The sequence below is a fragment of the Oncorhynchus kisutch genome, linkage group LG12 (genome assembly GCF_002021735.2).
Source record: "Oncorhynchus kisutch isolate 150728-3 linkage group LG12, Okis_V2, whole genome shotgun sequence".
Taxonomy (NCBI): Eukaryota; Metazoa; Chordata; class Actinopteri; order Salmoniformes; family Salmonidae; genus Oncorhynchus; species Oncorhynchus kisutch.
In genome coordinates this window covers 34,614,373-34,630,336 of record NC_034185.2, presented here as the reverse complement: position 1 = coordinate 34,630,336, position 15,964 = coordinate 34,614,373, and the positions used below count along the sequence as shown (strand labels likewise).

Here is a 15,964-nt window from a genome sequence, read left to right as displayed (position 1 = left end):
CCAAGAGCACAATCATTTGCTCTGACACAGCATTCACCGTGGAGCAAACCATCCACTGGAAGACTTCTCTGTAGGTGTTAGAAATGATCTATCTACCTATCTTTCTATCTATATCTATATATACAGAATGTGTATATATATATATTCTTTACATTTTTCTATATTTCATGTCTTTTTATACATCTCTGAATTTTTTTAAATTGGCGGGGCCAAAATCTGGCCTTCGGCAATCATTGTGTGGGACTTTATCTATGTACTGTATGTGTGTGTGGGTGTGTGTGTGCATGGATGATGTCCTGTCCCTGATGGATGCACTGTATGTGTATACCGTATGTGTGTCTATATGTCTGTGTATGATCTGTATGGTGTGCTCCCTCCCTGCAGCCAAGCGCTACTGTAAGAGCCCAGCCAGCAGCACGACGAGCAGCTACGCTCCCAGCAGCAGCAGTCTGAGCTGCGGAGGGGGAGGGGGCGGCAGCAGCGCCAGCAGCACCTGCAGCAAAAGCAGCTTCGACTACACACACGACATGGAGGCTGCCCACATGGCCGCCACGGCCATCCTCAACCTGTCCACGCGCTGCAGGGAGATGCCCCACGGCCTGGGAGGCAAGCCCCAGGATCTCCTCTCCCAGGTAGGGAGGACTACGCCCCAGACTCATGCTCACACTCACCCGGCAGGCTCCAGCTCCGCCTCTGGGGCGTTGCGTAGCTCTCTCTTGCTTTTTCTCTCTCTCTCTCTCTCTCTCTCTCTCTCTCTCTCTCTCTCTCTCTCTCTCTCTCTCTCTCTCTGTCCAACATCCCTTCACTCTCTTTATCTCGCTCTCTCTTTCTCTGAGCCTCTCTTCCCTTCTCTCACTCTGTCTTTCCGCCCTCCTTTTCTGCCCTCTTTCTCCCTCACTGCTCTCGCTCTCTTTCTCCACCCCATCTTCCTCTCTTTCAGTCTATTTATTTCCCCTATCTTCCTCTCTTTCAGTCTATTTATTTCCCCTATCTTTCTGCCTTTGTCTATTTATTTCTCCTATCTTTCTCCTTTTCAGTCTATTTATTTCCCCTATCTTTCTCCTTTTCAGTCTATTTATTTCTCCTATCTTTCTCCTTTTCAGTCTATTTATATCCCCTATCTTTCTCCTTTTCAGTCTATTTATATCCCCTATCTTTCTCCCTTTCAGTCTATTTATTTATCCTATCTTTCTGCCTTTCAGTCTATTTATATCCCCTATCTTTCTCCTTTTCAGTCTATTTATTTCCCCTATCTTTCTCCTTTTCAGTCTATTTATTTCTCCTATCTTTCTCCTTTTCAGTCTATTTATTTATCCTATCTTTCTCCCTTTCAGTCTATTTATATCCCCTATCTTTCTCCTTTTCAGTCTATTTATATCCCCTATCTTTCTCCTTTTCAGTCTATTTATATCCCCTATCTTTCTCCCTTTCAGTCTATTTATATCCCCTATCTTTCTCCTTTTCAGTCTATTTATTTCCCCTATCTTTCTCCTTTTCAGTCTATTTATTTATCTTATCTTTCTGCCTTTCAGTCTATTTATTCCCCCTATCTTTCTCCTTTTCAGTCTATTTATATCCCCTATCTTTCTCCTTTTCAGTCTATTTATATCCCCTATCTTTCTCCTTTTCAGTCTATTTATATCCCCTATCTTTCTCCCTTTCAGTCTATTTATTTATCCTATCTTTCTGCCTTTCAGTCTATTTATTCCCCCTATCTTTCCTGCTTTCTTTATTGCTCTTTCAATCTATCAGACCACATTTGCATTGTATCTCTGACAAAATAGGGGATGTTATATCTTCCTTACTGCCACCCTGAGTCAATTCTAGTGAAAAGTGGGCCCTTGTCTGTTTCAGTCAACAATGAGTCAGAGGCCTCCTCCACAAGGTTAGGTGTCAGAGGCTTTTCTATGCCATATCATTTAGGCTTTGCAGCTTTGCTTATTACAGAATATCGCAGTCTGGCCTGGCGTCCTGTGATTCTGTGTGGCACATACATTACATTATGGGGTACAGCCTGCGCTAAAGAGCGACCAATTCGGCAAAATATGCTGTTTGACCAGGAGTTTTAATTTGGGATCACTTTGCAAAAAAAAATATCCTAAATATATACAGTATATATATATATACAGTATATATATTTTTTACATTTACAAATCATGTCGTGGGCCATTCTAAAACTACCTGTGGGACGGAATTAGTTTTACACCTTGTTCAATCATGTTTGTTACCTCATTAAATAGCTAGCTGACAACCTGGTAACTTTACCAGTATATGCAAACATTTGGGGACACAGAAAGAAAGGGAAAGGGATAGCTTCTTGAGGAGATCAATGGTCATAGCAATGAATACATGTCAGATATCTTGCATGTCATTATCACAAACTTGACATTCTTAAAGAGACAGTGCACAATATTCAATGCAATGCATCTCAATAGGAAAAATAGTGTTTTAACACAATGTAGAGACCTAATACTCCACAAATGACTTTTTAATTTCAATGACAAGTATTTGTATCAACATTTTTGCTTTCTTTATATCAACAAATGTATTTACATGGTTACATTTGTTTTTAAATTCTAGGGCACAACATGTGCTTCAGAAGTAACTAGAATTCACATACGCTCTATCTCAGTAGATACAATAAAACCATATTTTCTGGTGCTCCTAAATTTGATGTTATGCTACCAATGGTGCACCGGTGCTACCAATATATATTTTTAATTTAGAGCCCCGGTGCAGGGCAAGCACAGCCATGAGAGCAGTATAGTATCTAACACTGTGAGACAAAGAGATGCATTGGGCGCGGTGGACTGGAGCCCTTGGCTTTTTAAGACTGCCTGGAATGGATCAATGAGCATTTCAGTTGCCACACTCTCTCTCTCTCTCGCTCTCACACTCCCTCTCTCGGTCTCTTTCTAGTAATCATGCCCCCTGTGCAGAGGCAAGAGAGAGTGACCTCTCTGCGAGGACATGGTCTTGCTCTGGCGCAGTCTGTCTCTGTGTGCACCATCGTCGTCATCATCATCATCATCATCATCATCAGAGCGCCGCGGGGATATTCCCTGTGTTGTACATTAATCTCCTCTCCACCACAGTGCGGGCTGCAGAGTGGGCCAAAGAGGAGGAGTAATTATTCTCTCCCTCGCTTTCTCTCTCTGCTTCTCTCCCTCTATCAACCCTCTCCATTCTCTCTCTCATTCTCTCTCTCTCCTCTTTACCTCCTACAATTTCCTTATCGGACTCCTCCTTCTCTCTTCTCCTTCTACTCTTTATTTCATTCTATTTACCTCCCTCTCCCCCTTCTCTCTTCATCCCTCCCTCCCTCCATCCATCTCCCTCTCTCTGACAGAGTCCTGATGGGGACGTGGATGACAACAGTACCCTGGACCTGAGTGTGAGCCGTGGGCAGCCTGGGGGTCCTGAGGGGAGTGGCACGGTGCTGACGCCCCTGCAGCCCATGTCCCCCCAGCGGCAGGCCCTGCTCAACAGCAGCCGCTGCTACCAGATGAGTGAGGCCGACTGCTGGGACCTGCCCGTGGACTACACCAAGATCAAGCGCATCACTGACGATGATCACAAAGAGGTATGCGGAAGGGCCGCAGCATTATGGGTAATGTAGTTATGGGGTAATGTGTGTTTTTGTGTTCAAAATTTAAATCTATTGAACAGAATAGTCCTCTATTATACTCCAATGGTCTCTTGCAGTGGAGGCACAGTTCAAAGGTGGCTTATCCAGAAAATATTTTACTCTCTGCGAGTGTTCAATATTCCTTAATGAGCCATAGACCGGCAGCACACAGGTAATGGTGATTTGATTTGGGGGGGTATCCAGTATCCACTGATAGTCTTTCACTGACATCTAGTTGCTGCTACCGGTACTGCATTGACTCAATGAGTGAATCTCAATTGTATTCCTTGATACCTCACATCCTCCCCCATCGTCTCCTTCCCAAAGCACATTGGAGCAGAAGATCTGAGGTTCCTCCCCTCTGAGAAGGTGGAAAGGAAAGAGGAGAAGTGGAATCAAGGAAATACATTTGAGATTCACCCAATGACTGCTTGACGCACACAATTGTGGATTCATGGTTTGTGAGATACATTAAGGCTCAGCATCATTATATAGTTGGTGCCTGATAGATCAGCTTTACACGTTGTACTTGAATCTCTGATATTACACAAAGCAACCCATGCAGTAAATTGATACACTTGCAATGTCAGATTAAAAGGCTTGAAGTTGAAGGGGTGTAGTCATAACCATAATTGGGCTTGCTAATAAGGCATGGATGAAACATTTTCAGGGGGGACATGAGCATTGAGAGTGAGGCGAGAGGGTTTCTTCAGGATTGCTTGATACCAAGAAATTGGATCTTGCTGAGTATTTGAAAAAAATGTGATGTGAGATGTGTGGGATGTGAATATGAGTATGAATTGTAATCGTGTGCTAATTGGAAAAAAAATGTAGGATGTGTGAAAATGCCAATGTTATGGTCATAGGCTACATGATGACATGATGTAGTCTTCCTTTTTTTCATCCCTCCACCAGGTCGATGACCTGGACCCATTCCAGGACCTTCTGGATGAGCAGCACTATGGAGGGGACGTGACCATGCCCAGCCCCAAACACAAGTACTCCGCCTGCAAGGAGGGCAAGAAGGAACTCATCACGTAAGACCAAAACAAGCTTATTTTGTCATCCCCTTTTAACTACTTGACATTCATTATACCCGCTTTACCTAGTGACCATTTTCCACATCTGATGTTGTCATTGTATGTCTGTGTGTTCTCTAGTCTCTCAAACTGCCAGTTAGCTGACAAAAGCATCCGCAGTATGATGACAACCAATGCCCAAGACCTCAAGTAAGCATAACCCCTATTTCTCCAGTGTCTCTGATAGAGACAATTGTGCATTCTATATTTTAGTCTTTACATAGCCTAGCAGACCAATAGCCTGATAAGTGTTGACGCTGTCAGCTTTGGTATTACCCAGTACCCTGTAGTCACTCTCCTTGTCCCCTCTGTCCCAGGTGTCCCACTCCGGCATGTGACGGGTCTGGACACATCACTGGGAACTACGCCTCGCACAGGAGGTAGCTTGCAACCCATCATAATGACAAAAAGCCACGCAGGATATTCAGCAGCCCCTAACATTTCAGATTGTAGAAGACAGTGATGCATAGATACATATACAGTATATTACCTATTTTGTAGTGCATCCCTGACAGTTGTATGGATTGTTTAGACTTCTCTGTTTTCAGTATCATTGAGCTCTGATAGTCATTTGTTACCGTATATGCATGTACACTACCATTCAAAAGTTTGGGGTCACTTAGAAATGTCCTTGTTTTTGAAAGAAAAGCACTACTTTGAGAAACAGATGCCTCACAAGTCCTCAACTGGCAGCTTCATTAAATAGTACCCGCAAAACACCAGTCTCAACGTCAACAGTGAAGAGGCGACTCCAGGATACTGGCCTATTAGGCAGAGTTGCAACGAAAAAGCCATATCTCAGACTGGCCAATAAAAATAAAAGATTAAGATGGGCAAAAGGACACAGACACTGGAGGCCAGCATCCCGGAGTCGCCTCTTCACTGTTGACGTTGAGACTGGTGTTTTGCGGGTACTATTTAATGAACCTACCAGTTGAGGACTTGTCAGGCTTCTGTTTCTCAAACTAGACACTCTAATGTACTTGTCCTCTTGCTCAGTTGTGCACCGGGGCCTCCCACTCCTCTCTATTCTGGTTAGAGCCCGTTTGCGGTGTTCTGTGAAGGGAGTAGTACACAGCGTTGTACGAGATCTTCCTTTTCTTGGCAATTTCTCACATGGAATAGCCTTCATTTCACAGAACAAGAATAGACTGACGAGTTTCAGAAGAAAGTTATTTGTTTCTGGCCATTTTGAGCCTGTAATCAAACCAACAAATGCTGATGCTCCAGATACTCAACTAGTCTAAAGAAGGTCATTTGTATTGCTTCTTTAATCAGGACAACAGTTTTCAGCTGTGCTAACATAATTGCAAAAGGGTTTTCTAATGATCAATTAGCCTTTTAAAATGATAAACTTGGATTACCTAATACAACGTGCCATTGGAACACAGGAGTGATGGTTGCTGATAATGGGCCTATGTACCCCTATGTAGATATTCCATTGAAAAGAATATCAGCCGTTTCCAGCTACAATAGTCATTTACAACATTAACAATGTCTACACTGTATTTCTGATAAATTTTATGTTATTTGAATGGACAAAAATGTGCTTTCAAAAACAAGGACATTTTTAAGTGACCCCGAACTTTTGAACAGTAGTGTATAGGTTACATGGCTTGTCTTGAAACCATCTGATACCAACTTTACAGAGCTATCATTCTGAGATGTGATTTGTCTTTTGATGAACTGCAAATGTACTGATGTTGTACTCATACTCTTAAGATGGTAGTGAACTGCACAAGACCTTTCCCCTCTAGTCTGTCAGGCTGTCCACGGGCGAAGAAGAGCGGGATCAAGATACTGCACAGCAAGGAGGACAAGGACGACCAGGAGCCAATTAGGTGAGGGTTGGAACGGAGGGTAGTATAGCATCTTGGTGAGTTTGTGGAACGCCCCTCGGAAGGAGTGGACCAAAGTGCAGCGTGGTACGTGTTCATGATTCTTTCTTAAATCCGAACACCAAACAAAACAACAAAAAAACGTCCCGTTCCGTAGGCCACGCAGAGCTAACAAAAAACAACATCCCACAACCTAAGGTGGCAAAACAGGCTGCCTAAGTATGATTCCCAATCAGAGACAACGATAGACAGCTGTCCCTGATTGAGAACCGTACCCGGCCAAAACATAGAAACACAAAATCTAGAAATAAAGAACATAGAATGCCCACACAAATCACACCCTGACCAAACCAAATAGAGACATCAAAAGGCTCTCTAAGGAGACAACGATAGACAGAGACAACGATAGACAGCTGTCCCTGATTGAGAACCGTACCCGGCCAAAACATAGAAACACAAAATCTAGAAATAAAGAACATAGAATGCCCACCCAAATCACACCCTGACCAAACCAAATAGAGACATCAAAAGGCTCTCTAAGGAGACAACGATAGACAGAGACAACGATAGACAGCTGTCCCTGATTGAGAACCGTACCCGGCCAAAACATAGAAACACAAAATCTAGAAATAAAGAACATAGAATGCCCACCCAAATCACACCCTGACCAAACCAAATAGAGACATCAAAAGGCTCTCTAAGGTCAGGGCGTGACAGTACCCCCCCCCCTGAACCTATAGGGGGGGTCCAGGTGGGCATCTATCTGCGGTGGCGGCTCTGGTGCGGGACGTAGACCCCGCTCCACCTCTGGCTCACCCCACTTTGGTGGCGCCTCTGGTGCGGGGACCCCCGCCGCTGACCCCGGACTGGGGACCTTCGTTGCGGGCCCCGGACTGGGGACCCTCGTTCCGCCCCCCGGACTGGGGACCCTCGCTGCCGGCCCCGGACTGGGGACCCTCGTTGCGGGCCCCGGACTGGAGGCCGTCGCTGGAGGCTCCGGACTGGAGGCCGTCGTTGGAGGCTTCGTGCCATGGATCATCACTGGAGGCTTCGTGCCATGGATCATCACTGGAGGCTTCGTGCCATGGATCATCACTGGAGGCTTCGTGCCATTTATCATCACTGGAGGCTTCGTGCCATGGATCATCACTGGAGGCTTCGTGCAGCAGGTACAGGACTCACAAGGCTGGGGAGACACACAGGAAGCCTGGTCCGTGGAACAGGCACCGGACTCACCAGGCTGGGGAGACACACAGGAAGCCTGGTCCGTGGAGTAGGCACCGGATACACTGTGCGTAGAGCCGGTGCAGGATATACTGGGCCGAGGAGGCGCACTGGAGGTCTGGAGCATAGAGCTGGCACCTCCCTTCCTGGCTGGATGCTCACCCTAGCCCGGCAACTGCGGGGTGCTGGCACAGGACGTACTGGGCTGTGGATACGCACCGGAGACACAGTGCGCAGAGCCGGCGCAGGATATCCTGGGCCGTAGAGACGCACTGGAGGCCAGGAGTGCTGAGCCGGCACCATCCGTCCTGGCTGGTTGCCCACTCTGGGATTGCCCACTCTGGGATATAGCGCACCGGGCTGTGAACGAGCACTGGAGACACCGTGCGGTCCACCGCATAACACGGAGCCTGACCAGAACCACGCTACCCACGGTAAGCACGGGGAGTTGGCTCAGGTCTATAACCTGACTCCACCAATCTCCCCATGTGCTGCCTCTCGGGCTTCTGTGCTAGCCGTGTCCCCTCGTAACGCTGGGCCCCTTTTCTATCTGCCTCCACCTGTTCCCATGGGAGGTGATCCCTTCCGGCCAGGATCTCCTCCCACGTCCTGGATCCTTTGCCGTCCAGGATGTCCTCCCATGTCCAGTCCTTCTTACCACGCTGCTTGGTCCGTTTGTGGTGGGATGTTCTGTAACTCCTGTCGGAAGAAGTGGACCAAGGTGCAGCGTGGTCCGTGTTCATGATTATTTGTTAAATCCGAACACCAAACAAAACAACGAACGTCACGTTCCGTAGGCTACGCAGAGCTAACAAAAAACAACATCCCACAAGGGTGGAAAAAGGTGGAAGGTGGAAAAACAGGCTGCCTAAGTATGATTCCCAATCAGAGACAATGATAGACAGCTGTCCCTGATTGAGAATCATACCCAGCCAAAACATAGAAACACAAAACCTAGAAATAAATAACATAGAATGCCCACCCAAATCACACCCTGACCAAACCAAATAGAGACATAAAAAGGCTCTCTAAGGTCAGGGCGTGACAGTTTGTCAACATACAGATGTAGGATCTTAATTTGAGCCAGGAAAATAATCCTGCAGCAACAGGAAATGTGAATTATTATGTAGATTATAATTCTTGGACATTTTTTGTAGGATTTAATACATTTTTCACAAAGGCAAATCAAGTCTGGCATTTTAAAGTGAAAAGTACAAACTTTAGAAGCCTTTTTAAACTTTGAATACACTGCAAGCAAAATTCTCAGCAACAAAAGAGTAATCAAATTAAGATCCTACATCTGTATTCTCTTGAAGTCATGGTCATGCATTTCACCTCAGATTCTCTACAACCAGTGTAGTACACCTAGTGGGTACAGTACAGTAAAGGTTACCTTTCCACCACTTAAGGAATGCGATAATGTTAAGCGCATATGACCTTGCCGCAAATCAACTAAAGTTCACTATGTGTCCTTTCACCAATCACTTCCCAATCTCTGCACAGCTGTTGCTGCCACCTCTATCCCTGCGAGGTTCACTGGATGTACCATCATCATTAACATTGCAATCATAATTAACACTGACCTCTCCACTGTCGGGGTGGAGCGGCCCGCAGACACACTGTGCTAATTCTAATCAGCCCAAATGTCACTCTGAAGGACAATGTAGAACCACGGGTAAATGTCTTTTAACCGGAGACCGTTTTCATTAGAGTAGCTAATCTTTTTCTAGTTGTCTTTGTATTGTGTGGATGACATTTACCAGGGACAGGTGTGCTGCAAGTGAGGAGAGCGTGGTCGTGTCCTGACTGACCTTTGTGACCCCCTTCTCTCCGCAGGTGTCCAGTCCCAGGCTGTGATGGACAGGGTCACGTGACGGGGAAATACGCATCTCACCGCAGTGCGTCGGGCTGCCCCCTGGCGGCCAAGCGGCAGAAGGATGGCTACGTCAACGGCTCCCAGTTTGCATGGAAGTCCGGGAAGACAGATGGCATGTCGTGCCCGACCCCGGGCTGCGATGGATCAGGACATGTCAGCGGGAGCTTCCTGACCCATCGGAGGTGGGTGGCGCTCTGCATGGCTCTGGTGTAGATGAGCAACTGTGTCTAAATGTAACCAAGTACTGGATCAATAATGTAAATTATGATTGAGACCAGCAGGGTTGGAGTCATATGATTTTATTCACCAGTAGTGTATATTCCTTTTTTCCTCAGTCTTTCTGGTTGCCCGCGTGCCACCTCAGCCATGAAGAAAGCCAGAATGACTGGGGTAGAAATGTTAACGATCAAGCAACGGGCAAGCAAAGGTAATAACCAGGCACAAATGCCAGTCAGAATGCCCCTTGACTATGCCACTTCCTGGTTTTATCAAAACATATTCAAGCTGAATCCACAGTGCATTCTATGTTTCCCCTTTTCTAGGAATAGAAAATGATGAGGACATCAAACAGCTGGATACAGAAATCAAAGATCTAAACGAATCAAACAATCAAGTGGAATCAGACATGATTAAACTTAGGACACAAGTAAGATTCATGCATTACTTATTCGAGATTAATTTATTAATTATTATAGGGCAATCAGTCATGCTAGTTTTGGGCAAATTCTGAAACAGGTTGATGGATTAAAGCTTAGAGATCAAGTGCATTTAACTTGATTTTGATGTCTCACCCCCCAAGTAACTGTGATATGACTAGCGCAGTACATTTTTAAGGATCCATAAGAAGTCCCTCAGTTGTCAGACAAAACCCTCTGTTGTCAGTTGTCAAACAGTCAGTCACTCTGGTTCATCAACTTCCATGCACTTCTGTCTCTCCTTTCCCAGATCACCACTATGGAGACTAACCTGAAGTCCATAGAGGAGGAGAACAAAGTTATTGAGCAGCAGAATGATTCCCTACTGCACGAACTAGCCAACCTCAGCCAGTCTCTCATCAACAGCTTAGCGAATATCCAGCTCCCACATATGGTAAGTACCATCACAATTTAGCCTACAACAGTTACTGTCGGACAAGCACTGTATCAAGTCGAACTAAGATGCCATGGGAATCAAGAACGGATTTATGGGGAAATAGGACGTGGGGTTAGGTAAAAAGGCTATGTTGTCAAAGATAATAGATGGCACACTTGAAAGCATGCCAATTTGACGTTCCATGATTGCAAGTGTTGAAACCCAGGGCCATTTGGAGTAAATTAGTCAACGTAACGTAGGGAAAACAAGACATGGTCATATCATGGTAGTGGCTTATTCCACTCATTCTACCAAATTGGACATGTTTATTTCCATATTGATTGTTTGTTGATGCCATTTAAACAGAACACATCAAGAATTCGGAAAGAAAAGTACATCTCTTACCCTGTTATGTGCTTAACAAATCATTGCAACACAAGGGCCGACTGCAATGGCCCAGTCGGGTTGTTTCATCTGCTGCTTTCTGTTTGTCACTTGTTTTCTCAGCAGTTCATATGCTTCTGTGCTACAACACTTCCTGTAACAGACTAATAATCTAATCTAATAACCCCCCCCCCCACACACACACACACACACACACACACACACCCCTGCTCTGTTTCAGTTGAGAAATAAATCATGGCTGCCTTGACGTGTCATGTGCCTGTATTATCCAATTACAGCTCTTGCGTATGAAAGAACGGGGCTGATTGGATATTGCTTGATTTAAAAGGCACCAAAGTTGCTTAGTAATGAATGAGATCTCTCCCTCTGAATATGGCTCCCTGTTGTCTGACCATTAATGTGAGGGGATCACATTTTACTAGGGTTATAAAGCATTTTGCTAGCCTGGAACCATTTCTGTTTGTGTTATAGCCAACTGCTATAGTCATTGTTATGCCAAACGTCATGAAAATAACTGTTAGCAAGAGAGCACAAAAATATCTGCGACCAGGCTAGAATTTTGCTCCCTTTTGTACAGCAGGCTAATAGAATTATATCTATCTCTATTCTCTTCACACCTCTTCCTGTAGAAACCGATGCCACAGAAAGAGGCCCCAGTTAAACATAGCTGCTGTTTACAGATGCCCCACAGAGTAAGAGACTCCTTTTCATAGTCTAATTATTATCCGTTTCTTCTGCACTATCATCTCCTCCCTTTAAGTCTTCCTCCTATACTCGTGAACACTCCATACATGTTGCTGCGTTATACTACGATTCAATGGTTTGATCATATTTAGAGAGACGTTTTGTGGCTTCTTAGAAGAATTCTGTTGCTGACAAGGAAGTGGCCGTGATGGAGTAACACCACGAGCCATATTTTCACAGTTATAACACAGTCACAGTCAAGGAAGCGAGTATGTTCAGTCTGCTATTGCATATTCAATGTCTGTCTGTCTGCCTGTCTGCCTGTCTGTCTGTCTGTCTGTGTCTGTCTGTCTGTCTGTCTGTCTGTCTGTCTGTCTGTCTGTCTGTCTGTCTGTCTGTCTGTCTGTCTGTCTGTCTGTCTGTCTGTCTGTCTGTCTGTCTGTCTGTCTGTCTGTCTGTCTGTCTGTCTGTCTGTCTGTCTGTCTGTCTGTCTGTCTGTCTGTCTGTCTGTCTGTCTGTCTGTCTGTCTGTCTGTCTGTCCGTCCGCTCATGCTACTGTTACAGTGTGTGCACCTATCTGAGAAATGGCTCCCACAACTCCTACATCTCACTAGCTGCACACATTACATTAGTTTATTTATGTGATGTCAGTCATAATTTTGTCTCCATAAGATAAGCATCAACCATCATGCCTTCTATGAGTTGCTGAAATCAATCTACACTGACTTTGCATGTTTTGGAGCTGCATTGGGTCCACTGTAGTGTACATAGGACTATGTAAATGGTTACATTTTATGAAATTGATGAAGTATTGTATACACTTAGTACAGCCCCTGTGCCCATACTGTCCTTGCAATGTTTGCAGCTGTCAGTGTCCTTCCCTGAACAATTTCTCTTTCCCTTCCCTTCCCTTCTCTTTGAAAGAAAATGAATTGATCATCAATATGAAACCCGACTGAATCTGATTACGTATGTACCATTTTCCTCATTGGAGTCTTTTTCCCCTCACAGGAGCCAATGAATGAACAAAACTTTGATAGTTATGTGAATACTTTGACAGATATGTACACCCATCAGGACCAATACCAGAGTCCAGAGAACAAGGCCCTATTGGAGAACATCAAACAAGCGGTGCAAGGCATCCAAGTGTAGTAGCCTATCTACCTGCGAAAAAGGCACCGTCAGAGGCTAAATCAAATGATGTTAAAGCCACAAAAAAGGGTCAAAAGAGAGAATGGATCAGGATTTTTTTTTGCTGCTGTAAATTACCATCGTGTTTCTTTATTACAATGTTATGCTCTGAGCTCCATGGTTATGATATTTTTGCCTTGCTTTAAAAATAGTTCCCGATGGCAAAAGTTTAAAAGAACATACACGTTTTGTACATTTTCATATGACCTAATATAACGCGATGTACTGTTTATAGCTGCTAATGTATGCACATTTTTGTGTATATGTATTTATTAATTGTAAGCTTGTTTCATTCATTATTTGAACGCTTATTGATTAAAAAAAAGGACTAAACTGAGTCCCATGGGTCGGGAGCCAGATGAGGGCAATGTGAGGAGCAATCATTTTTAGATAAGCGCTTCTTTTTGTGATTTAATAGAATACAAAAAAAAAAGACCTTTGGTGTGAAGATTGTTTAATGGATGTAAATGTATCGATTTTTGTAACAATGTTTGAAAAAACTCTTTGTCTTCAGTGGTCTGTGTGGAGACTAATAATAATGTCTATGTTTAAATAAAGTACGAGAAGAAACTATGTATAAATATGACAAATTTCAAACATCATGAGACGGAAACTAAGTGGTGCAACTCCCATCATCTGGAATGGACTGTACTTCATTAAGTTAGAAATTTTAAAAAAGTCTTAGTAATATGTGCTGTTAAACTATTTCCATTTCAAACACAGAGCGGGAGGACCAATGGCTATGGGAAATGTAGGAGACAATCTAGCGTTACTCATTTATTTTAATCGTAAATCTTATCGAATAGCTAGTAGGTACAACTTATCAGCAATATTGGTATAACAATGATTAAATCACTTGTTTAGATATGGGATGCAATCTATATAGAACAAAAGTTTGGGTATATGCAATTTCTTATAAATAAAATTAGCTGAGCTGATAAATCTTTTTACTAAATGTAAATGTATTAAGTTTTGTATAAATCTTTTAATACAATCATGTTTTCGGGATTCATCATGCGGCGATCAGTTCCAAAATGAAAGATGGATGAGTTTATGAGTTTCGTTCTCTCATGTTCGATTTTGCACAGGAACACCTTGGTTTTGATGTTTTTATTGACACTTAAAGAGGTACTTGAAGGGTCAAATTGATGGTTCAGAAGTTTTCTAGAAAAGTTATCTTTATAAAGGCTGATTGATGCGCTGGACTTACAGGGTCAATGTCCCCCATTTATCATAGTATATTATTGCACTGTCTTTGCGATCATGCATAGTATGTGTCTGAGCCACACAACATGACACGAGCTAAAGGTTGCTTTTTGATTCTGTCCTAAAAAATGAATCTATTGGTAAAAACTTTATTGATATCTATTATAACAGCAAAGAATAACGGAAGTGATACTACTAATAGTGGTCCACGATTTACAAGCGTTTCTATGATTGATGACAATTTCATGAGGAAATTGCTATCCCTTTCTATGAGACACCCTCAATAAATGTTTTCATAGTACTTAAAAACACCATTATAATGCAATGTGAGTGTCAATGTCAGCCCCCTATAATGCCACAACCTTTTAATCATCAGCCAACTGCAACAAATCTACCCTTACATAGTATTTACTAATGAATCATTACATTTCCTTTACAAATTGGCATAACCATGTGACATGCACTTGCTGAAGATGACTCTAATAATGGATTATATGTGTGTTCTTAATACAGTTTATTGTGCATGCACATCATGGGGAGTATGTCCCAATTATATCAATAAATAGATATCATTATTTTAATTTAAACAACTGTATATGGCAACAGTATCTAAAATGCACTGTCCTTGGAAGTAGCCTACAGTGAAGCCAAGGACTTCATTTAGACAGGCGGTCCAATTCTGATATTTTTTCAGAGTAATTGGTCTTTTGACCAATCACATAGATCTTTTCACACCAGATCTTTTCGGAACTGATCTGATTGGTCAAACGACAAATTAGTGAAAGAAATATCATAATTGGGCTACCTGTCTAAATGCAGCCGCGAGACTTAGAGCTGAGTGAGTCAAGTTCAATTCAGACATCCCTTCTTGGTAGTCAACTTGAGGGTGTTATGGGCTTAGCTAGTCATTGACCTGATCTCACACTTCAAAGCATCTATTTGGACCTCCTACTAGACTTGAGGTCCACATTCCATATGACTCCACATGCCTGTGTCTAAAGCTTTGTGTCTGCAGCTTTTTGCCAATAAAGTAATGCTATAGATAGATTGACAGCTTGTACTATTTTCTTCAGTCAATTATTCTTACTGATACAAAGGAAATGGGAATTTTAAGCACAAATGTCCTACTCACCAACAGTCAGTACATATTGTAATAACACATGTAAAAAGGTTATCTGTGATTATTTACATAGAGAACACTAACATGTCACATGCTAGAGTGCAGAAGAATTTTCATATGAATATTTGTGAATTCATCTATTGATTAAACTGCTACAATTACGATTTATTTTGAGTAATGCTTTCATGAAAGGATTTTATACAACATTAATTTCCTTCTCTCCTTTCCCCTCTTTCCCTCTTGCAAACTTTCCAACTTAATTTTGGTACCACATGGCATGATTTCTGTTGATCTTTAATTTTGTATGTTTAAGATCACAAGTTGCTGTGATATTTCATTTGAAATTGTGAAGTTTGTACGATTTTTATCACGCTGGTGTTGACATCTCTTACTCTGAATAAAACGTGTGTTACAACACTAAATTGTATTGTTTCCTCAAATGACTGCCTCACATATGAATGAAAATAGGAGAGATATAAGGAGAGAATAAGGAGAGAAATAATCCAAGAACACACTTAGCTGCAGAGTCACTGAAATGACTTTAACAGAGCCAGCAAGCATCTGTAGTCTATCCTCCTGTCCTGAATGACAACAGAAGAGGAACTATGTTATTGTGAAGTCCAACTACTGTGAGAGAAAAAA

General features: G+C 43.0%; 1 protein-coding gene across 14 annotated transcripts in view; it reads left to right on the top strand.

Annotated features, from left to right (window-relative positions):
* myt1la (myelin transcription factor 1-like, a) overlaps positions 1-15,744 on the top strand; it is a 53,880-nt gene extending 38,136 nt beyond the window's left edge. For 3 of the 14 annotated variants that reach the window (XM_031837416.1, XM_031837421.1, XM_031837415.1), the window contains exons 12-23: positions 385-632; positions 3,350-3,583; positions 4,517-4,665; positions 4,789-4,857; positions 5,025-5,087; positions 6,450-6,548; positions 9,606-9,827; positions 9,981-10,072; positions 10,188-10,291; positions 10,591-10,734; positions 11,751-11,813; positions 12,817-15,744. In XM_031837416.1, the coding sequence (XP_031693276.1) occupies positions 385-632; positions 3,350-3,583; positions 4,517-4,665; positions 4,789-4,857; positions 5,025-5,087; positions 6,450-6,548; positions 9,606-9,827; positions 9,981-10,072; positions 10,188-10,291; positions 10,591-10,734; positions 11,751-11,813; positions 12,817-12,957 (1,628 nt within the window). In that variant the 3' untranslated portion in view covers positions 12,958-15,744. The remainder of the gene's footprint in view (positions 1-384; positions 633-3,349; positions 3,584-4,516; positions 4,666-4,788; positions 4,858-5,024; positions 5,088-6,449; positions 6,549-9,605; positions 9,828-9,980; positions 10,073-10,187; positions 10,292-10,590; positions 10,735-11,750; positions 11,814-12,816) is intronic. The other 11 variants (XM_031837426.1, XM_031837418.1, XM_031837423.1 and 8 more) reach the window with 7 other exon arrangements.
* Positions 15,745-15,964: the final 220 nt, after the last annotated feature.